Source organism: Convolutriloba macropyga, chromosome 9, assembly GCF_964194025.1.
Source record: "Convolutriloba macropyga chromosome 9, txConMacr16.3, whole genome shotgun sequence".
Lineage (NCBI taxonomy): Eukaryota > Metazoa > Xenacoelomorpha > Acoela > Convolutidae > Convolutriloba > Convolutriloba macropyga.
Window position 1 is genome coordinate 10,969,060 of NC_134476.1, and position 25,149 is coordinate 10,994,208.

Below are 25,149 nucleotides of genomic sequence, written 5' to 3' on the forward strand. Positions count from 1 at the left end.
ACATGCACTTTTCAGGTAAAATTACCTGCATTTGCAGGTACGTGCTGTAAACGTGGAGGTAGTGTGCAGGAACGCCAAAACACATGCACAGTTCGGGTAAATTTTCCAGAATTTTTAGGTAAATTTAACAGCACTTTTTGTCGTAGGAGGAACAGGGTTTGAGCAAGGAACGATGCAAAATTTGTCTTAGCTTTTGCATGGGTCTCTTGAGCTTCCCTGGCAACAGAGAAGGTGCATTGATCTCCAGAAGGAGTTCACCAGACTCTATCAACCAAGGAAAATAAGTATTCTCCTACTTTTCTAGTGAGCCAGACTTCAGTGTGCAGAATAATTTTTGGTGGCAAGTAATAATTTCTCAGTCTTCCATTTGCCGAAGCAAATTTTTCCTAAGAGCAGTGGAAACTTGGAACTAGCCGACTTTGCGGTTCCTGGTTTAGGTGTTTCTGCAGAGTGCAAGAGAAATTGTTTCAGTTCAGTAAACAAAATTATATTCATTCTTCACCAATTTACGAAAGTTTTAAAATGTTATAAAAGTATTTTAATGATAAATATTTTAAATTTTTGGTTCACTTCTTTCCAGCTTTGAAAAAACCATAGGTAAGCCTCATGGAATCGTCCTTCCTGTTTGAAAAGACAAGCTACGAATTTTATTTTCAATTTCAGTTTTCCTTTAAAAATTTTGCTTCAAAATGATACATTAAAATTACAAAATAAAGTTGCAGGTGAATTACCTGAATAATATGCAGGTAAACAATTCAGGGGAAAATTGTGCCGGTAAATTTTACCTGCACATGGCCTTACTTTCACACTGTTCAGGTAAATTTACCTATACATTATTTAGAGTGTATTTTTATATGTGAAAAAAGTTGACACTAACCACGAGTAACAAATGATAGGTTAGAAAAAGTCAATGAAGTTAAGGGTGATGTGTGCTGTCTTCAAATCAAAAGGCCGAAAAAAACTGAAAAGAAAAACAAATAATGTTTTTGGGATAACTAATTTCGTTTTCATAACGCTCTATGTAATTGCTAATAGAGTTAGGTTTTGTGAGATGTGGGCCAAGAAAACGCTTTCTTTCAGAATAATAGTTTTGTATGAGTCTCTACTTTAATACACATGTGCTTGACACACTAGTTATTAAAATTTAATACATTTCTGAGAAATACATGCATCAGATCGGCAATTTATGTATGCATTAGAAAAGCGAGCTTTAACGTGCTGTAGCTATAGTATGAACGCACTCGTGGACGGTCTTTCTGATGACATACACATCAGCCGATAAACCTTTTAGCCGACAATTCGGAAACTTTAACCACTTGAATACCACATTTCATTTCAATTGTTCTCGGATTAACCGAGTAAACCCACAATCCTTAGTTTGAAAACAACTAATTATTAGCTATAACCACTAGCTAATTTGGCGAATCCTCTGCGGCGGTCGGCACATGATAGAAATTCATATCAACCAAACAAATTATCGCTACTAAAAATAATTAAGTTGAAGCTCCTAATAGCACTATTTCCATTATACGATTCTAGTTTCTGCCGTTTTCACTCCGTTCTGATGAAATCTGTCGACTAAGTGGCGTGTCTTCTAAATTCTATGTCGGCTAACATCCCTAGCACCAAACTGAGCGATTGTATTTTTCAGCCGCCAAATGTACAGATGCATATAAAAGATGACTCTGTTTGTATTTTTCAACAACCATGTATTCAGTCCAAATAATAATGCAGACATGTTTGTATTTTACGAGCTGAAATTTTATCTAGTTTTGCGCAACAGAATAGAACACTTACGATAATTATATAAACGCGTAGCAGATAAAGCTCACTCTGAAAATTGCAGTTTAGCTAACAATTAATATTCTACGATAATATTATCAAACAATGATTACCTCTACCTTGCCTGAGTGTGTTATTTGCACCGACGTCCTCGATGACCCGCGACAGCTATCGTGCGGACATTCTTATTGTGGCCCTTCAAAACATTGTCTCAAAACCCTGTTAATCGATCGGAAGTTCTTAAAATGTGCTATTTGCGGAGTATTTCATGAGCAGCGAATTGAAGACTTGAAACCTATGTATGGAATTCGAGAGTATTTAGAAGCACAGAAAAAAATCTTCGAAAAAACGACGCTACCGAAGAAAGAATTTGTCAGCAAAATGCTCATTTGCAAAACCCATTCTGAGAACGAGGCTAAGTTTTGGTGCACAAATTGCGAAGAATTGATTTGTTCTGATTGTTTGACTTCTGAAAAACACCTCAGTCATCAGTTCAACGTTTTTGAGGCCAACAAACGACTGATTGTCGCTAACAAGTTAGAAAAATTAAACCACTTAAAATCCGATTATGAAACAAACATTGATCTAGCTATCTCAAAGCTGGCGCAAAAACGCAAGCTTTTGACCACGTTCGCGGAACAAGAAAGCAAATTTATCTTAGAAAAAAGGGAAATACAACAGTATTGGAACGCGCTCTCTAGATATGTTCAGAAAACTGATGAGATGGTCTCAAATGAAGCTCTAAGTTGGTTATTTGACTTAAATTACACTGCTGCAGACAATTGTAATTTGGTATTTTTTCTAGACAGTGCCACGGAAACGGACAAATTATCAACAAAAGACGAAAAAACTCAAGTAAAAAGTGATACAACAGACGCTTCCGTTCAAAAAGACGCTTCCCAAGTTTTCGCTCAAACTACTGATAGAACAGTAGCAATTAGTAAATCAACAAAACTGCCAATTACCTACATTTTTGATAGCGAATGTTCTTCACTTTCAATCGAATCTGAAAAACTGGAGATATGTTTCCCGTACGATGAAAACGACACCGATGAAATGACATCCAGTATCATATCGAACAAGTTTTGCTCTTTTACTTTGAGCCTGAGACCTGCTAATGGGAAACTTTTACCCATAATTGTTACTCTTGAAATATTGGATGTTAAAAAAGAAGGTAGATTTTCACTTGACGTTATACGTTACAACGGAAAACTATGGAGGGTTTTCATAAGAAAGAGAATACGTGTTGATACATTTCAAAAAACATCAGAATTATCAAAAACTCAACAAAAAAGAGAATTAAATGGCACCTCTGTCATAGTAGCGTCAATAGCTTGTTTTTCCTGAAGTATAATAATTAGCAGTATTGTTAAACTTATCTGCAGTGTTGATATGATTTAAGTTCATAATCAATATGTTAATCTCAATAAGCTTAACTATTTCTAGTATAGTTTATTAACGATGATTTTACTGAGTATCGTAGAAAATGTGTTTTTCTGTATTGGTGAAATTTAGTCTTAGTTGTTGTCTTCTGAATTTCTGATAGGCTCAACAGTGAGGGGACTTTGTCGCCCAGAAGATCGATCAAATAAAATTAACCAAAGGTTTTGATTTGGTGCAATTTCCCCTATTACACTCTTGTATGCTGTTGCAAATTAGATTGCCTTAAAATAGGTTAATTCACAATGGGGCTCGTAATAACAATTCTAGTTATATGGACAACAAAGGTAAGAGAATTACTTGCACATCAATGGAAAGGACAAATTCAAGACAATTTATAAAAGTAATTAAAATAATAATACCATTATCCGTAGTTCACTTTCCCAATGAACTAAATCAAAAACGCTCACAGTATCCCAAATGGTCTTGAGGTTACAAACTTCCAGAGCTCAGTCCCAATCTCAATCTCTTCTTTGCTTTTTGACCTATCTTTTAAATTTTAGTCCCACTAAATAAACTACTTTCTCTCACATGTGCAAAAATCTCTCCTGTGTCCAAATTTCTGACTTCTCCCAAAATTTTCGAACGTCTGCCAAAATTTCTCGGTATCAATTCAATTTATGCTCAACCAAAACGCTCTTATCTTAAGCAAACGAACCTAAATCTCTTAAGTAAACATTGCAACTTAGAAGAAAAGATTGCATTCTGTAGAAGGGCTTTTTTGCTATTCAAACAAATCAATATCAAATTATGCTCTGTCATTCAAGTGGTACCAATCTTTGTTCAACCTTCTCCTTATCTCGAGTAAACGACCTTTGGACTCTTATGTAAACAAATCCGCTCCGCTTTAACTCGTATATGCTTTTCAAATGTCAATCAGTGTTTGCTTAGTAAATATTCAACGTTGCTCCGAAAAGTTCTTATTCCTCTACTTCCGCTATCAAGTTAAATAGCTGCAATCAATCTTTGTCAAAAAATATGTGTTGAATAAATAACTAAACTCAACCCTAAACCAAAGACCAATTGTAATTTCCAATTTTCTCAACATTTCATGCACGTCCCTGTAATTGTACATGCCGATGAGACCAATTTTCCTTAATACCTAAAAATTTGAGATCTAGGGGTTATACAAAGGTCACCCGTCAAAAATGAGGGGTCAAGTTGATAAAGAATGTTTATTATCATGGAAAGTACTTGCATAGTTGCACCTCCACAAAATTTCATGGCCTAACTCCCATTAGAACGCGAGCAATGACCGCGCACACTTTTCATCGACCTCCCGGATGACCCCAAAATTCCAAACTTTACTCGCGATGTAGGGGTCAAAAAATGTTCGGGTAATTTTTTTTTGGTAAATTTAGGATGCCACCAACTTGCCGCCCAAGTCTCTTGATCTACGGATTAGCCGTTGCGAGTCGTTTGCAATTTGAACATTTTTAACGATTCGTGGGTGCCGAAACCCGAGAAATCTGAGTCATTCGGCCGCTCAAAAAGGCCAATTTCCGGTTTTCGGCACTCGGGTTATCCCAAAGCACCAATTTCTGGTCGCACCCGGAATTTAAAAACAGCACCAATAGAAAGTCCTTGAAAACTTACAGTAACCCTCCAAAAATTTTAAGGCTGCTACCAATACTCCATGAGCAATTCAAATTTTATGTCCGGCAGCACCGGTGTGCGGTAGTTGCGTGGAAATTGATCTGGGTTCAAATCTGATAATCAGATCAATCTGATAGTCTTTACAATCGGATTCCTCGTACACAAATTAATCTTTCCCCCAAATTTCAGGTCAATCCGACTTCAACTTTTAGAGAAATTACTATTTCAAATTAAATGCTAACTATCTTCCGGCAAAAATAGCCTAATTACCGCAGAATACCCAACGAGTTATCCTAACCCTTTTTCATGATCATCTCATACAATACTCTAAACTTAATACCCATTGCAACCCGTAGTTAGCCATGTATCATACTCAAACAGTCATGTATTCACTCAAAATATCGAAAATCTTCAAAACACACCAATTCCGATGTTAATAGCTCGGGGTGGGGTGGTCGGATTGGCACAAAAGGTATACCAGCCTGAGAGGACCATTAAGTGTACCTGACTTTAAAGTTTGGTAAACGTTTGCTGAATATACCCCTACATTGGGGGTGCGGTTTAGATCTGCTTGGTGGTATTTCGAAAAACTGATCAATCGCCTTTTTAATTACACTAAATCAACAAAACTCTACTTAACTAACCCAGATCGAAAAGGTGTAACCGGCCGCGCATCCCCATTTTATAGAGACAATCATTAGGGGAACATCTTCACAAATTTAGATTCCAATGATGAAAATAACTTAAAAATTTGAAGGTACCATGTTTGGGGATGGCAATTATTTTGCAAATTCGAAATCTCACTTATTTCAAGCACCTAATTAACTTTTGTAACTTGACCTAAATTATCTAACTTACCCGCAGTATCCACTCATGACAAATTACAACGTTCTACATTTGTGTTTTTTAGTCAAAAGTTTGATCACTCTTTCTTTTAAAAAAAATTAGAAGCAGGGTGTTTGTTGCCGTTGTGAAATGCCTTGCGAAACTAGTCGAGGAAAATTCTTCAATAAGGTAACAAAACTAGGGTTTTCGTTGTAGAATAATAGGGGCGTAGGACAGAAAAATTCAACAGGATTCAAAATGGTTATAATAATAGTATGCGTATTCAAAACAGTAAATAGCGTTCAAGTCAGTCTGTGTAACGAGACTACGAGATTGAAAATAAATGAGACGGTTTATTTCCTTCACGCCATCGTGTTTTTTTCCCTTAGTTTTAATTTTTTTTATGTACTTGGGATTGATTGTCATGGTAATTTCTCGTTGTTTTTGTTGGAGCAGATTGAATCTTTTTAGCTATTTATTCTCTATGATAACTTTGCAGAAATATATCAAAATATTGAGAACGATTCCTAAATTGCAATTGTTTGCTCAATATATTTAATTTAGTCAATTTTTCTTATTCCATCATTTTGAATTAATGTCTTTCTGTGGTTTTTAAATGCTGGGTGAGAAATTTTGATTTTGAGATTGAGGCAAAATTGATTTGTTTTGCTTATTTTCTCTAGTTGTCCTTAATTGATCTCGAAATTTGAAGCAATGTTTGTACTCATGCGTGTCTCTTTGTATTAATTGTCGCTAGACCCTCTTTGCTCTTAAATTTTCGTCAGCTAGATAAAATGGTACAGCGAAAGAACGTTATCTCATTTTGCTTCGCTCATTTTGGGTCAATGTAGGCTCTAAGTTTATAATTCAGCAAAAAAAAGTCGAGAAATCAAAGCTTCAGGGTTGTGTTTTGAGTTTCGGCATGTTTCGTTTGCTGAAAACCATTTTTGTGCCCCACCTCATTTTTTCCGAAACTCCCCTCTCCCCACTCACCTTCCTCTCTTTCTGTCAGCCTAAACTACTTATTGTCAAACCAAGCTCCTTTCTGCTTGCTTAGGGGAACTCGCCAGACGGTAGAAAGTTTGTTTCCTTTTTAGCGTCTGTTTTTATTCAGCTAGATAAAATGATATAGCCAAAAAAGCGTTATCTTATTTTGCTTCTCTAGTTTGGGGCCAATGTAGGTCCTAAGTGTATGATTCAGCAAAAAAGTTGAGAAATCAAAGCTTCAGGGTTGGCAACGAGTTTTGAGTTTTGGCATGTTTTGTTTGCCCAAACCCATTTTTTGCGCCCCATGACTTTTTCTCCGAACCCCCTCCCCCTCTCCTCACTCACCTCCCTCTTTTTCTCTCACCCTAAGCTACTTTTTATCAAACCAAGCGCCTTGCTGCTTGTTTAGGGGAACTTGCCAGACGTTAGAAAGTTTGTTTCGTTTTCTAGGTCTGTTTTAATTGTCAAGTGCCACATACCTGCTGAAAGGTGGTTTTTAGCACATGACAAACAGTTGGATGTTTTCGTAGACAAAACCTTTGTTGTAGAAATCTTTGAAGAGCTGTGGAAGTCTTTAAGTGATGATTTATTTTGTAATATTTTGTTTTTGTTGGGTGTTGTTTTGTCTATTCAATATCTGATTGAGATCTCTTTTTTACGATGACGGGATGGTGGTTGCATAATTTTTGGTGATAATTAGACCAATATTTTCTTTGAAATATTTTTGAAGAGTTAAAAGGTTTTCCTTTTGAATAAAATTCGGAGTCGTTGTACTCTATTTAAGTTGAGTAGTTACTCGCGATGCGGGTGTGTTTACTATTATCGAAATAGCGATTCGCGGAGCGAAATCTTGACTCGATTATTTTGTGCTTACTCGCGGAGCGGGTTTACAAAGAGAATTGTTCAACTGATACTGAATTGCGAAACTTGAAAAGTGAACTGAAGTGCTTATAAACACATCTAGAATGCGTGATCAGACATGTCCGATCACGAAGCGGGAAACCAAGAAAGGAAGTATTAAACTGATCATAAGATAAGAATTGAACAAAGTATGAACTAAATGATTAAGGGCAACGAAAATGAACTAATTTAAGAGCATCGTATAAAAATGTACTGCATCAAATAAATAGCAAAAATGATATCCTTTGGTATCACATACCCCTTGGATCGACAAAGAAAACTGTGACAATCGCAATTTTCGCTTGTATAAAATAATAACAAAATTTTTAAATTAATACTTGGAGCCCGCTCAAATAAATTGTAACAATATATGTACTGGTTATCATAGCTAGAAAATAGATACTATTAAAATAAAAAAATTGTAAATAAAGCAGTTTGAATTAGGATTGAATTTCTATTCTCGCCATTCATCCATACCTTGACTTTCATCTTCAAATACCGTCATGCAGTGTACCAGCGTCGGGGTATCGATATCCAGAAGTGATGGATCTCGCGGGGCGGGTGGCGAAACTTCTCCTATTCTTGGGGAGACGTTGATTTCGGCCGGTTGCTGATCTGCAATATGCTGCACATTTTCGACAAATGACTCAGGTGAAGGCTGATAATTCTCAACGTCACCCGCTCTGCGTGGGCGTTTGGGAGGTGCTGCAATCGCCGAATCGGTTGATGAACTTTCGAAGCCATAACATGAACGTCTGCGACGATTTCTGTCTGACGATCTTTGTGGTTGCTTAGTAGCAGTTGTAGTTGCAGCTGTTGTTGTTGGTTGTTCGCTATGCGAAACAGTACTCACTTCTTGTTGCCGTTTGCGAATGGCAAGAAAGTTAGGGATTTTTGGAATCTGCCTTTGCATCGCGCGTGATATGTTTGATTTTGAAGATGATACCCCGCCGCCCGAATCACGTTTACGGTTTTCATCTTCTTGTCCCCTTTTGCTTCCTTGAAAATTCTTTGATATGGCTTTGGATTAGTTCCTCCACCAATTTTTCTCCAGATCGTGGTCCTCTACGATCCGCGTACACTTTTGGTGGAGTTTTTTGCTCCAGTTGTGTCCCGAACTTGGCTATGTCGCATTTCGTCCGTTAGCTTTGTCATAAGTACATGCAGTAGGGTATTTAGAAAAACCATCAATGGCAGCTAGGAAAAAAACATCATTACCCTTTTCATCAAAAATTGGACCTCCAAAATCAATTTGAACTTCTTGATTTGGTTCAACACACGGTATATGGGGATGAAATTGCGTAGCGGAAATAACAGATATAAGGTTCTTACCAATCACTGTGCAGGGCTTGCATTCTGTAGCAGTTACTATAAGTTCGCGGTGAATGTATGGCCACCAGCAGTGCGTGGCCATGCATATCATACCCCACGTGCCCGGATGGCTGGAGTGAATGTCTTCAATCAATGCCTCTCGAAGGACATTTGGTATAGCGGCTTTTTCGTCTATGCACGCTCAGCCAAAGCGTACTTAGAGATCTCTCCAATAGGAATGAATGTATGGGTTTAGAGCTTTCAGACGGCTTTCGTTATTCGTTAATATGCAGTCCGGTACCTCTGTTAACACTGCGTCCTTGCTTGTTAACGATGCAATGAGAGACTTACAAAAGACCTTGGTCACAATGTATTTGAACGTTGGAACTTGTGGGCTGGGCGTAAGAGGGGTACTGACATTAGAGGAGAGGGCTGGAGATATCGGTGTTGTTATTTGCGGGGAACTTGTGGTGCGGGTATTGCTTGGCAAATTCGAGCGCTGACTTGCGGTGCTGGTATTACTTGGCGAATTGGAGCGCTGACTTGCGGTGCGGGTATTGCTTGGCGAATTGGAGCTCTGACTTGCGGGGCGAGTTGTATTTTGATTCGAATTTGGTTGTTTTATTGTGCGGGAAGCGTCATTAAAACGAACTCGAGTGATGCGCTTTTTAGAAGGCATATTGTTATTTTTTTGCTGATATCGTTTATTTCAGAGAAGAATTTAGATGACAATGAATTTTTTGAGTTGGGATGAACGACTGATTTGTAGAATGATTTAAAGCAAAAAGTACTGATTTTATTTGTGGGTGGTGACTTTTAGAGATATTTGTGGAATGTCTCCTTATTGGCGGCATTTTAGATCGAATAATTTGAGTCTCGCGCGGCGCGGGAGCTAATTCGTTCCGATTTTGGAATAATTGTTTACACGTATTTGTATTTCGCCTAGCGAGAGAAGAGTTAAGTGGTAATTGTGACGCAGGATCTACATATTTTAAATCGTTGAAATTACAATTGTATTTGAGTCTAGCTTTCGCGGAAAGGGGGAATTGTAATAACCATGCTAGTGTACTCGTGCTGCATGTGTGCTAATTAAGTTTATCGCTTTATTGTTGCCCTCAATTTTAGGTGTGATTTGCGATGCAGGATCGTGTGCTTTTAATAATTGATTTAAATGAGGTGCAGGTTTTGTAGTATGCAATTCAAGTGAATTAATAGATGCAGAAATTAACTTTAATTTGGCGACAATAAATTCCTCATCATGTGCAGAGACTTTTTTATCTTTTTGATTCAGGTGTCTAGAAATATAGTCAACAAAACCCATTTTTGCACCTGGTAGATGTTCAATATCAAATTGAAATGGGAGTAAACGATCAATCCAGCGAGTTATTCTACTATTATATGATTTGTTTGATCTTTTTTCTTTCAAAATAGACAGGAGAGCTCGATGATCCGTAATGACTACGAAATTTTTACCGTAAAAGTAATTTTTGAAAAATTCAATGGACCAAACTACCCCGATTATTTCAATTTCATTTACTCTATAGAGTTCTTCGCAGGAGTTTAAAAAACGAGGTGTAAATGCGATTGGCTTCCACCCATCAACTGTCAGCTGTTCAAGTGCCGCTCCAAGACCGGAACGGTACGCATCACATTTTGCGCGTGTTTGGGCCTGCGGGTTATAGTGACTATTTTCGGTAGCTTTTGCGATGCGATTTTTTATTTCCTGAAAGCAATTTTCGTGCTCCTCCGTCCAGATAAACTTTGATGTCTTTTTCAGTAAAGGGCGGAGGGGATGACTAATTTGAGCAAGGTTCGGAGTAAATTTACCAATGTACTGAACCGACCCCAGAAAAGAGCGGAGGTTCTTTAGAGATTTTGGAGATATTCGGCATTTGATACTTGCTCTTGTGAATGGCTTTATTTAACATTTTTGGATCTAGCGCAAGCTTGATCGTTTGACCTCTCTTTACGGTGACGACTATTGGTGATATGAAAGATTTATCAAGGCAACTGGAAAGTTTTATCATATGTTTTTCGTCTAATAGTTTCTTAAGTTCGTTATTGACTTTATCTTGTAAGTTGATTGGAATATGTCTACCTTTTTGAAAGTCTTTGTGAAACTTAGATTTAGCCACATGATTTTTAGATCTTCCAATGCGAGATATCAGTACTGGAAAAGTTTTTGCGATTTGTTCTTTAAATTCTGGTGAAGAAGAAATATTGTTGACGCAATTACTTTTATGAGCTGTAGATTGTGTTACTGCTAAACCAAGTTGATCAAACAAGTCACGGCCAATTAGAGATTTTATTCCAACAGCTACGACAGTGAATGTTGCTAAATCACAAGTCCAAACGTTGCTTTTGATTGGAGATTGTATCTTTCCTTCGACATGGATTGGCTCATTCGAGTAATTGATTGAGAATACTACATCCACTTCCGGAGTCCACGAGCATAGTAGTATTAATATTCCCAATCTTGATGCGCATATTGAGGGGTTCAATTTTCTCTAGTGCATTCTCGATTACCGCCACCGTATTATCCTCCCCGTTACTGTAGTCCCATTCATAGAGCTTAGCTGGATGTAGAAAATTCACTGAAGCATCTGGATGCGGGTCTTCTTCCACAGCGTTTACAGTCTTCTTCTTAAAGTTTTATGGTTTTGCGTTCTTTTGTTTCCTGCAGTTTTTTCAAATTGATTTAAGAGTCCACAGTCATTGCAAGTTTTACTTTTCGCAATACATTTATCGCGATGATTTGGAAGCCAAATTTCACCACAATTTGGACAATATATAGTGTGAAGCGGTTGTTCTGTCTTGGAAGATTATTTGGGTTTGGCCAATTCGGGGATCAGGAGCTATTAGGAAACTGAACTGCGTTGACAATCTTGTTGTGCTGCTGAATTTAATGTTGATTGTTTACCCCAAGTTCCATGTTGATTGCTAGCTCTAAAGCCTGACGCGGTTCAACTGTCTTTTTGAGAAGTTCTTTTTGATTTTCAGGGTCAATCAAGTTAGTGATAAAGACATAACGTATCAAGGTTTCTTCTTTATTTTCGAAATCGCAGTTTTCTGCTAATTCTTTTAGTTTACCGTAGAAGTTTTCTACTGTTTCTCCCCAAAGTTGTTTCGTAATTAGGAAAACGTGACAATCAAAAGTTATATTTCGAGGACGGACGAATGCCTCTTCCACGATCTTCCAGAATTCTGCAGTAGTAAGGGTATCGATCATCATATGCGGGTTTTTTAAGGTTGAGAATGCGACGTCTTTCCACTCCGATGCTTAGATAGAAAAGAGACATGGTTTTGCGATCCGCAAGTGACCACGGTTTGTCACTGAACATTATACCGACTTCAATTAGACGTTGGCATTTGTTTTGCCAATTCATCTTTTGTTGCGCATTGCGAGCATTCCTTTCTCTCTCCGATTGTGCAGCAGAGCCGACTATAGTTTCCTCGTATATTGGTTCGAGAGGGAGGTCCACCATCTCGGGTTTGGGTCCAAGTAGGGTGTCGAGAATGATATTCTCTTTTGCCAAAAGTGCCAATTTATATTGCACTCTCAATTTCTGCCAGCGAAGAGGAGGGTCGGGTGTTGGTTTGTCCCAGAAAGCGTCTATTCCGAGAGGTGTACGCATAGGTACTGACTGCGCCATGTAGTACTGTATTTAAATAGAGTAGCTACTTGCGATGCGTGTGCGTTTATTATCGCTTAAATCGCGATTCGCGGAGCGAAATCCTGACTTGAGTATTTTGTGCTTACTCGCGGAGCTGGTTTACAAAGAGAATTGTTCAACTGATATTGAATTGCGAAACTTGAAAAGTGAACGTAAGGGCTTATAAGCAAATCTAGAATGCGTGATCAGACATGTCTAATCACGAAGCGGGAAACCAAGAAAAGGAAGTATTAATCTCATCATAAGACAAGAATTGAACAATGTATGAACTAAATGATGAAGGGAAAATAAATTGAACTAATTTAAGAGCATCGTATAAAAAACTACTTCATCAAATAAATAGCAAAGGATGAGATCCTTGGGTATTACCCAGGAGTATTTAGTTCTCAGTATTCAAGCTCTTATGGTGCGAGACTTTTATTGCGCTACCAGTTGAATTTTCTTCAATATCATACTTCCTTTTATCATTCATAGATTGTTATGGTTTAAGGAATATATTGAGTAATCTTTGAGTTACTGTTTAGCAGCATCCTGATTAGTTTCATCCCTGTCTGACTGAATTGCGACATGGCTCATAGGGTAAGATTTGAGGAAGTGTGTTGAACATTTTTTTCATGCGTTTTTTTGTGTTTATTTTGTGTTTCTCCTATAAAAGTTTTCTAAGAAATATTTTTTGCTTATTTCATTTTCTTCGGAAAAGCTTTATCGATACTCAATTTGTTATGTACATCAAAAATATCATACAAAAAAGCTTTTTATTTATCATCTTTCCATTTTAAAGTATCTAGCAAACTTCTTCAATTATCCCAGTCATCTTGCTATTTTGAGCCGTATCCTGAAGTTGCTTGCAAAGTTTTTTTAATGATCCGTTCACACATTACTCGACTCCTGGATGTCGATTAGGAGTCAACAGGGAGAATTAATGATGATCTCTCTGAATTAACAAATTAATCACAACTCCACTGGCGTAATCATGTATGTGTGTTTTTCCATACCTTTGAAATTGGAGTGAGAAAATAGTTTTTGAGAAAAAAAAAATTCAGACGCGATCATTTGACGTCTCTCTCCCTTTTTTTCGCACCACTATTTTTTTCTTTGAAAGTTTTTGAAGTTTTCCATTCATATTAATTCGTAGTTTAAAATCACTTTGGGCAGCAATTGTATTTCATGGCTCCAAGTATACTTGATTTTATAAAAAAATTTATTGAAATTATGAGTTTTGCCCATATTTGCTCTCTTCTGATGTTCTGACACTTTGTAAATGAAATTAACCGATGTTTTCCAAATAGTATTGAAGTAATCTGTCTGAGTATTAGTTTTTTACACAACTGTTTTGTAAGTTGTTCATTTTTTTTATTCTTCAGATTTATTAGTCGAAATAATTTGTTTGCCCTTATTTGTTATTTTTTGCTATACTGTCATTTGGTCCTTGTAATTGAAGATATTAACGAATTTTTCATAGGTGATTTTGAGCTTCTTCACTGATTTCAGCTTGAGTTTGAGTTCTATTGACGTGGACAAAATATGTTTTCAAAAAATATTTGTAATTTTTGCATTTGCTTTCGTCCAAAAAAAATCAATTGTGTTATACCATTTGGTTTTCTAGCGTGGCTTCATTTAACATAATTTTGTTTTGTTTTCGTGCTAATTGATTCAGATATCTATCTGTTCGATGAATTTGGAACTTTCCTTTTCTTGTCATTTTTGGCACTTTGCCCCTTAAAGTATTAAAAAAAATGTGACATGTTTTTTAAAATTAGTTTATTCGACATTGTTGAAAGGCTTAATAGTTAACAACTAAAGATGGTTTGTTGTTACTTTTCTCTTATTGGTTTTCTTCAAAGTTTTTGTAGGAAGTCGAATTAGGCGTAGTGATAATTGTTATGTGACGTTTTAAGTTGTTTTTCACAATTTTGACATCACTTATTTTCCAAAAAGCCTTTTTTTTCTAATTTGACTTTTTCGGATGTGTTTGTATAGTCATGTGCATTTAAACTGTGAAAAGATTTTTGTTGCGAGAACGCTGATACTCACTATTTAAATCAACATTCTGTATTTTATTTGAGGACTTATCCTGACTTGGTTCGTTCACTTTGGGTTTTGTGTTGCCTTATCAGTAAGCGCGAACACAATAAGTTAACCATCTGAGAATGCTCATAGACTCTGTCGACAAGAGGAGTTTTGTATCCATTTAAAAATATGTCTTGAAGAGTAGTAAAAAAATACAAAAATGTGGAAGAAGATACACTTCAAGTCAAAAACTTATAGTATGGTAAATACATAATCGTCTGGTTACTGGAAAATCTGCGTGAGACATATTAGAAGGCAATACAAAGAAAGCCTATACTGTTTTGCAAAATATATACAGCAGCCATCGGAAAACCAGAGTTTGCACGTACATAATAATTGGCAGGAAATTATTAAATTTGACGAACAAGCCGAAGATGAACACCAATACATCAACAATTGACTTCAACAAAAGATTTATAAACAAACTCCACGCCGATGGACAAAGATCAAAATAATGCGGTTGCTAGTGAAGTCAATTCAATCAGCATAAAGGTTGTCACAGTTTTTTTCGCATTGAAATTTGTCTGCTAGAGGAATCTTAATCTACCCAAAGTTCTCAAATGTGTTCTGTTCTTAACAATGTAAATGAATCTTTTAGTTTTGCAAAATGAAGGTTGAAAAATGCATCCTCAGACTTGTCATATGATTACACGCAACCAAAAAAATGCAGTGCAGTTTTTTACAACTCATAACACAACCTGTAATACTACAAATTATATCAACACAGTAATTATCCCACAACTAGTGTAGACATGCCATTTTATATGCAAACTGAAACACCGCAACAATTTCCCTCTCAACTAGAAAGAAGATTAAAAGACATTTTTTATTTCTTTTCTGTGAAGTTTAATTTTTTAAAATTTAATCATGAGGTCATTTCGACTGCAGCAGTTTTTTATGCGAAAATCTGAACAATCTATCGCACTAAAAAAATTCAATATCAATGAAATAAGAGCAGGCAGGTTAACGATCCCAGAAAAAGTGTTACTTGAGCGTATAGTAAGGCTAATAACATCACTAAATAGGTCAACTTGAGGGTATTTTCTAATAAAATTAAAGAAATATAGTGTATTCGACCGCCATTGATTTTATTCTCAGGCGTTTCCTCATAATTGTCATTGACTGCAAACACAATCAAGTCATAAACAACGTGTGCACATTATATCTAATGAGGGTATTAGCTCTTCTTAAAAATGTTGATGTAATTATGAAAACATAAAATGAAATAAAAAAGAAATTATTCGCAAATCACTATACTCAATTTAAAAAAACATTTACTTGTTGTAAACACATATGCTGAAAATAGGAGTTTTCAAAAAGACGTTTTTGAAGTCTGCACAAAAAAATTTGCTGACTTTTTGGTGAGATATTCTTAATAAAAAAAGAATTGAAAATCCAACAAAATGTTAAAGATAACAAATGGTTCACAGAAATTATTTGCAAAGTTTTTACAAAAGTTGGGTAGAATTTTATTTAAAACTGCGATACAAGATGCAGGTATAGAAACCACCTTTATCAATGACAGCATAAATCTCAATTAGACATCTTTGTGCTTATATTTTTTATGTCAAAAGTTGCCGTTACAACGTGCAGAAACACTCTGCTTCGATAAATAAAAATAATTAATAATAATAGTTTTAGTTCCTGCGTAATCACAGCTGAACAGCATTAGGCTACAGAGGCCTGTTCTCAGCTGCCCCTTTTTTATTATTCCCCACATTCATACTGTTCTTTTCATGAGCAGCATTGCTCTTATTTGGTGACTATGGCCACTTTTTTGCCTCTGTAACATTCACGTGGTACCATCATTGCAGCCAACATTGGTCAGGCTATAGTCAACCTGAAGCTATGGTTAAGTAACCGCTCATCCTTACACGGACATAAGCAAATAAACAAATGATGCAATAGCCAGTTACTTTTCCAAAGTTGCCAAAGCTGTTGGCGCCGTTTTTTCTGCGCTGAGTACAAACTTTCACATGTTTCACCAAAATTTCGAATGGAAACACAATAGACTAACTCCAGGATGTTACTTGTACCTCTACAACATCAAGTTAGGAAACTGCGTCGCCGTTGCTACCACTTTTAAATACATCACTGGCAACGCCTAGCGAGCATATTTCTTTTGATTGAATTTTTTAAAAACTAAGGCACTATCTACAGAGAGCCAGTCTCGATAATTTGACAGATATTTAGCAAATTTGCTAGCAATAGGCAAAAAAAAATTACCAGCATTCTGAAGCACCCAACCAATTTTAACCAACAACAAGCAAGCATAACTCTTGAAAAATTATTCTGACGTAGTGCAGGAAAAAAGACAGCCACAAATTTGTATCACTAGAAAAAAAATAAAAATTACTTCTTTTTCCCGCTATTTAAAATAATTTGTTTGAATCACGATTTCTTTGAATCAATTAGGGAACATTTTGTCAAAGCATTCAAGTTGAATCATATTAAGTCACTTCAGTGGTACCAGTTCATCTTATAAAGTAGTCATTTTTAGAGATCTTTAATTAGGAATTAGCAACTGGACTTATCATATACCAGATCATATTAGTTCTTAAGTGGTAATCTTAATTTAGTTCAAGTTGCACAATTCAAGACTAAACACTAAGTTATAGATTTTTTCAGGCGCTATCAATTTTGTCCATAAGATGTTATTTTCCTGCTCTGCTGAATAGTTTCTCTGCTCTTAATTTTTTCATGTGTCATCTGAATCAAATTTTTATTCTTTCAAGTGTCGGTCTTCGTGATAAGTCGCTCAGTTAAGATTGACCAAATTCCTTTTCAAACATTAGTGAGAAAAGCAAAGTTTTTCGTCAGGCGGAGTTCATCACTGAGGTTTTTTTTTGAAGTACTCGGGCAATAAACATGAAAGGCGAAAATTTGTATCGCTAGGCGAAAAAAAAAACAAATTTATTTAAATTTCCCGCTGTTTAAGAAAATTCACTTCTATCGGGATTTCTTGAAATCCAGTCAGGAACGCCTCTTGGAAGCAATTCGGCTGAGTCAATTTAGGTTATTTCGTCCGTACCAATCCACCATATAAAATTGACAATTTTAGAGGTCTCCTATGAGTTAAACGCCACTGGACATGTCACTTACCAGATCATTTGAAATTTTTTGTTATTTTTCGTTTAGTTTGGTACATTATATGGAATTTAAGATTAAAACTTTGATTTCTAGATTTGATTTAACCACTATTACGTCTGTTTTATATGAGGTCAACTTCTCGCTCTGAACCACGATTTCATTCTTTCAAGCTTTGCAATTCGTGATAAATTTTTTAATCAAAGATGAAAAAATTGCTTTATAAATCTTGTTGAGAAAAGCAAAATGTGTTTCGACAGGTTTAGCTGAAGTTCCGTCAGTAAAATTTCTCATGTGTACTCTTGTAGCGAAAATCATACAAAATCTCATTCACGTACGACATGGTTCAATCAGCAAACAAAAACTAACACCTTGGGAAACCAAAGCTTATAGGGCTAAACACACACCGGATCCCCCTATCAAGTGATAAAATTAGAGTTTGCAGAACCAAATTTGCTCTACTAACAAAAAAATATATCTTTGCTCGGATCTCAACCGGAATCAATACAATTAACACTTCAACTGATATACGAGCAGACAATACGATGATCTTCAGCCCAGTGCGAAGGCAAACGAAGTGCCAGCAATGCGAAACTACAAATGAATTTGCAAAATAGATAGCAAAGGATAACGGAAGCCGGATTATGACGTAGTGATAGACCTTGGCCACTCGCGAATCGAAAGACAGTCACACTTTTGTTTCTAAGTATCGCACTTGTGGGAGAACGTATATGGGCTCTCATGGAGAAGGCGTTTTTACGTCCCCGCAACATAACATTTGATTGACACGTTTTTTATTACCAAACAACTAAAAGGGGGAAGACGTGAAGCCATTCTGTGTCTTGCTGAAAAAAAACCTGTAAGTAAGGTGGAAACATTGATCTTTGATGTTTTGATGACCAATCTGGTTGAACCAAAAATACAAAGAGAACTCGGAAAAGAGACAGTGGCAACCGGGAAAGCGCTCGCATTAGCAGTCAATATGAAACTGCGGGTCCAAAATCAACACCAAGTCCAAGCCTGCAGCAACGCACTTATTTTTACTAGCGTAAAGTTTCAGGCAAATCCTTGCTCGACAGACTGGCTTTCAAGGAAATCTTTTCAAAAATCTTTCTATTGCACCACGGCATCTAATTTTTAAGGTTTTGGTTTTGGTTGGCACTCTGGTGATAAAGAGGATTGTATTGCTTAAGGATAACAAAGTTAAAATGAAGATTTTCTAATAATTTTTCGAAAGTAGGCAGAAATACTCAATGACAAGACAACAACAGCCAAAACAACAATAAAAGTCAGTCAATGAAGTAGAAGGTGAAACATCCTAGAAATCTGAGTGAATTTGGCACAAACAGAATCATATAACAAATTATAAGAATCTTATATAAATAGTTCGGATGATATTATGGTGGCTGTAAAAGACGACGTTGTGGAAAAGAGCAAATCCTTTAAGGCCAATAAAGATAGAGGAAGTAGTAAAACTATTAGTTGATTCTTGATGCTCTTGCAATGTTCGAATAAGTTTTTGCGTTGCAAGTAGTGTACAGCTCATCACAGCGCATCTGAATGATTGAAACAAACCAACCACCGATACCGTCATTGATCGTCCAGAGGAAAATTTGAACCCCATCTTCAGTAATGGTTGAAACATTTCGTAGGTGGAGTTCATTATTGTGTCAGTTGGTCATAAACACCTGATCAGTAGGGGCCTCTACACCAGTTTGTGCATCGCTGTGCCAAATGTCATCACCCTCCAACTCAGATTAAATGGTTAACCATATCACAACATAGTCTTCAAAATAAATGCGGCAATGATTTCCTGAAATCTTATTACTTGTGTTGGACATTTAAAGGTTCACATTGCACGTTCAAATCATCTAGAAAAGAGAACTATAGTAATATTTGAATGACGGCCCCACCAAGCGAACAACAGTCCACGCCCAATCGCGGTTCCAAGACGCGTCATCAATTGAAAGTACCCCATGCCAGCCACCCAGCTACGTGGGTCGTGTTTTATAAGGCCACGCCTTGCTAGTAACCGTGTATGAACCAGGAACTGGTAATTAAATCAGCGGAAAGAAAGTAAATGTTGCACCATTACTGGTAGGAGTGAAACAAATTAAATCTGCTCAGCATTTCTCACCAAATGTACCATCTTCAGAACTGAATAAAGAAATACATAGAGCCATTAGCTGAATATTTTATTTTTTTGATGCAAAAGGAAAATAAATTTTTTTTAGCCGCATTAGACAGATTTAACAAATATTTCTATGGCAAAAATTTCGAATAAGAATTGTTTTTAAGGTAGTTAAGTTTCAGGACAATTATATTCAAAACCATGTTGTTCCGCGCACTGCGCCCGGATCAAGCAAAGTGTCTGATGCGTAATCAAATAAAACGTTCTATTGTCACAGTAATTCTTAAATCATTGCAGCGCCGGTGGTCGATTATCGAGCTAGAGTCATAAAAGAACGTTTCTTTCAAACAATTAAAGAACTACTGGCACATAAAAAAGGATGAAGATGACCCTTAAAATTTGTTCAGCATGAACCAAGCATTAAAGTTTGTGTTATTTTAAATGAAACATGCAAACAAAGGACAACAAAGATTTCGCGCTTCGAAGAACATTCTGGCAGAAAACTGAGGAGGCCATTTAGCATAGTATCTATTACACCCAAACTGTCAAACTTGAAGTGTCACTGATTATTATTCACTCGAAGACAGTTTCGCACCTGAAGTCATCCTTTCTCACGACAGGCGGGTGTATAGATATCGGAGCGACATAGAGATCGAAAAAGGTAAAGAGTTGAAAAAAGCATTGCACAATATAAAGAAACAGAAAAAAATGACCAAGCGGAATTGCGTTTCATGAGGTCAAATAACGTTTGAGGACCAATTCCTTTAACTCAGAAGTCATTATACCGACAAAAGCCCACAAATTTTCCGGACATCAATGTTCAAAGAAGAGTCAAGAAAGTCTTTTCGAGGTGTTAGCAGCAGGCTCCCCTATAACTAAGACCCGCCCGATTTCTTCTAAAATTCAGGAACCGGGAAGGCAGCGGTCGCGGTGCAAACTAGTAAAATCGCAACATTCGGGCAAAAAGAGTAAGGAAGAGCATCTCCGCGGACAGACGTGGCCCAAGAGTATCGGAAAAATCAGAAGAGAAAACATAAAGCGACATCAAAGAATTCACACACAAGCAGAATTGTGAGAAACGGTTGAAGTACTTGAATTACGAACCAGGAATTGGAGTATCCTCTAGATTTTCTAATATATAACACACGCTATCCGGGCCAGATTGCTAAAGAACCCAAAATTTCTCGCCGTGCGAAACATTTTTTTGAAGCAGTCCGGTTTACTCACATGAAATTTTTTGGCGGTACCAATTCACCCAATAGAACAGACCTTTTTGCGACCCTTTATATGGATTAGGTTAATCGCCAATGGATTTGACTAAATTAGAGAATTTGAGTTCTTAACTGATGACTTTTTAAATTTCAATTTGTGCAATTTAAGATTAAACTTTAATTTATATAGTTTTTTTATGTGCTATCTCTTTATTTATGTGATGTTAATTTCACGTTCTGCTGAATTTTTTCGCTGATATTAATTTGTTCGTGTGTCGTGTGAATCACAATTTCTTTCTCTCAAGTTGCCTGCCTCCTAACAAATTGCTCAATTAAATTTGACAAAAATATTATTTCAAAATTTGATGAGAAAGGCCAAGTTTTTTGCACCCTGCAGAATTCAGCATCAATAATTTTCAAAAGTATATAACTAAACGAACAGCAATGCTAAAACATCAATCACTTGATCACCAACAATGGTTGTCCTTTTCATGAAGGTTGTTCTTGTGCAGTTTTTTGAAATTGAAGAGAAAACGAGTTCAACAAACCAGAGTGCACATAGTTTTGTAGAAAATAAAAGCAGTTTTTCAGTGTTGATATCTTTTTGAGTTTGATTATTGAAGAGGATTATGTGTTCGAATGGTAACGCACCAATATTTCTTCAAATATTAAATTGTCAACTACAAAATCTGGAGCAGCTTTCTAAGACATATTTTGCGGCTTCACAAGGAAAAACCCAAAAGTGTTCTGCAGAATATATACAACTGTTGCCGGGAATCTTTAAAAGCAGCGACGAGAAAATTATTTCCCAGAATAATACGTAAGCAATGCAGAGATCATCACGAATTTTTACAAGTTGAAACAAATTGAGAGAAATTTGCAAATGGAGACAAATGTTTTTGCCCATAATGCTAGCAAAGACCAATATATATCTTTTCAACAACACAATTAACAACCACTATTTTTAGAGATATAATGGTTGGATTGCGACAACGGTATTAATAACTGGATTGCGATAAAAGCGGGGGCGAAAGTTTGAACTAGTAATATCGCAACACTAAGGACAAAAGAGTAAGGAAGAGCATCTCTGAGCATTTCTGCGGACTGACGTGGCCCAAGAGTATCGGTTAAATCAGAAGAGAAAACATAAAGCGACATCAAAGAATTCACACACAAGCAGAATTGTGACAAACTGTTGAAGTATTTGAATTACGAACCAGGATTTGGAGTATCCTCTAGTTTTTCTAATATATAACACACGCTATCCGGGCCAGATTGCTAAAGAACCCAAAATTTCTCGCCGTGCCAAACATTTTTTTGAAACAGTCCGGTTTACTCACATGAAATTGTTTGGCGGTACCAATTCACCCAATAGAACAGACCTTTTTACGACCCTTTATATGGATTAGGTTAAGCGCCATTGGACTTGACAAAATTAGAGAATTTGAGTTCTTAACTGATGATTTCTTAAATTTCAATTTGTGCAATTTAAGATTAAACTTTTATTTATATAGTTTTTTTAGGTGCTATCTCTTTATTTATGTGATGTTAATTTCACGTTCTGCTGAATTTTTTCGCTGATATTAATTTGTTCATGTGTCGTGTGAATCACAATTTCTTTCTCTCAAGTTGCCTGCGTCTTGACAAATTGCTCAATTAAATTTGACAAAAATTTGTTTTCAAAATTTAATGAGAAAGGCCAAGTTTTTTGCACCCTGCAAAAATCAGCATCAGCAATTGTCAAAAGTATATAACTAAACGAAAAGCAATGCTAAGACATCAATCACTTGATCACCAACAATGATTATCCCTTTCATGAAGGTTGTTCTTATGCAGTTTTTAGAAATTGAAGTGAAAACGAGTTCAACAAACTAAAGTGCACATAGTTTTGTAGAAAATAAAAGCAGTTTTTCCGTTTTGATATCTTTTTGCGTTTGATTACTGAAGAGGATTATGTGTTCGAATGGTAACGCACCAATGTTTCTTAAAATATTATATTGTCAACTACAAAATCTGGAGCAGCTTTCTAAGACATATTTTGCGGCTGCACAAGGAAAAAGCCAATAATGTTCTGCAGAATATATACAGCTCTTGCCGGGAATCTTTAAATGCAGCGACGAGAAAAACATTTCCCAGAATAATACATAAGCAATGCAGAGGTCATCAGGAATTTCTACAAGTTGAAACAAATTGAGAGAAATTTACAAATGGAGACAAATATTAGTGACCATAATGCTAGCAAAGACCAATATTTATCTTTTTAACAACACAATTAACAACCACTATTTTTAGAGATACAAAATGGTTGGATTGTGACAACGATATTAACAACTGGATTGCAATAAAAGCGGGGGCGAAAGTTTGAGCACCCTAATACGTACATGTCCTGGAAACTACCAATTACGGACTACCGGTCTGTAAATACTAAGCATTAAGTGTTATAAATTAGGAGAATTTTTGAAAATTAATTTTGAATTTTACCAGGACGGCAACAAAAAATGTAAAAAAATATTAGATTTTACTGCCTGGCGGGCATCCCAAAGAGACCAATGTCTCATCAAGTGAGAAAACTCGAAGTATATTGGAGGAGAAAAAACGCAGAGGGGTTTTCAGCAAAGTATCCTTCTATATCAAAGAAAAAAATCCTGACCAGATCGATTTGAATTGAAAAGTTTTTTTCAAAAATCTAGTCTTTTCTTGGTAATTTTTGATCTCGGTTTCAATCAACTTGAACATCTTTTATTTCCAACTATTAAACTCTTCGAACTATTAAACTATTCGAACATCTTTTATTCCAACTATTCGAACTATTTTGTAGAATCACTGTCAGTCAATGCAGATTTAGCTTAGATTTCATAACAAAATGAGTAATTGAACATATATTTTGGCAGTGAGCGGTTGTTGGGCTGATAATTTTTCTCAGTTGGTCACCTCCGCTCAAATGTGGGTATCAGCTTAAAATGAATTCAATCATGGTCGCCACAGAAATTCACCCCTTTTGATGAAAAGAAATCAAGGAATGTAGGTGGCTCAATAGAAATATAGATTTCTGCAAGCCAGGATTTTGGCTAAAATCTGGACAATTGTTGTGATTTTTTTTCCGGTTAATGTACTTTCTAGTAGATGTTAACCTCAATTCTCCATTACCCTTACTCCGTGACACTTCAACTCGAGAACTGAATTGTATATTTCGTCTACCTTAGTTAAAAGTAATTTCAAGAAATCAATGCAATAAGGAAAAATTTGTTTTCTGCTATGCCAAAACAATCAATGATTATAAAAAAAAACGCAATCTACGAAAGGAAAAATTTCTTAAAAGTCTGAAAAATTGTGATGGAAAAGAAATTTTGCTATTCAAATTACCTTAACATTCATTCAAATGCAACTTTTGCTTTTGTTTTAGCTTGAATAAAGGCCAGGAAAACAACGAAGTATAATTATTGCTGATTTCTAAGTCCGAGATGAAAGCTCAAGCTATCTTTTTGGCTTTATGTATTCTCAAAACTCTTTTTGAAGATAATTATCCAATAATTTGTTTTCTCTAATCGGAGAAGAAGCAGGACAATATTTACAGTAATCCGTCATCATATTTCTTTAAAGAGAACAAAGAAACATTAGATCGACACGTACTTGATTTGTTTAATCTAATAAAATTCATTAATTTCTCCGTTATATCTTTCACGCATTATTTATTGGTATTTTTGAAGATATAATCTGTTTAAAAATTTGAGGTTATGCATACCCAGTTTGACGTCAGCATTTCTAGTTTCAAAAATACTCAAAGCAATTTACCCAGCTTCTCAGAAAATGAGAACGTGCTGAGAACTTTTACCCTAACCTGCAATTAACTAAACAGCTGAGTTAAACATTTCTGAATTTTTTGAGTGAGCTTACATGCCCAGTGGACATCACGTTTCTAATGAGTAAAATTCAATCAAATAATTAATTTTTCTACATCAATAAATTTAGCAGATATATTTGCATGATAAACTATTGTAAAATTCAATGCATTGTCTAAGAGTGATGAAAACGAAAATCAGCAGTTTTTCAACGGAAAATTTTTTTATCTCTAGTGGAAACATCAGCTGTCGTTAGATTTGAAATTTCAACTCGAACGAATTAATATATTGAGAAT

At 36.0% G+C, this 25,149-nt stretch overlaps 2 protein-coding genes across 2 annotated transcripts in view; both read left to right on the forward strand.

The window, feature by feature from the left end:
* Positions 1-1,682: 1,682 nt before the first annotated feature.
* Positions 1,683-3,309, forward strand: LOC142346030 (uncharacterized). The gene has a single exon (XM_075398509.1). The coding sequence runs from the start codon at positions 1,888-1,890 to the stop codon at positions 3,127-3,129; it is 1,242 nt and encodes a 413-aa protein (XP_075254624.1). The 5' UTR covers positions 1,683-1,887; the 3' UTR covers positions 3,130-3,309.
* Positions 3,310-12,528: 9,219 nt separating this feature from the next.
* Positions 12,529-25,149, forward strand: part of LOC142346122 (uncharacterized) — a 24,953-nt gene continuing 12,332 nt past the window's right edge. The window contains exon 1 of the mRNA XM_075398626.1: positions 12,529-12,667. Within this exon, the coding sequence (XP_075254741.1) occupies positions 12,529-12,667 (139 nt within the window). The remainder of the gene's footprint in view (positions 12,668-25,149) is intronic.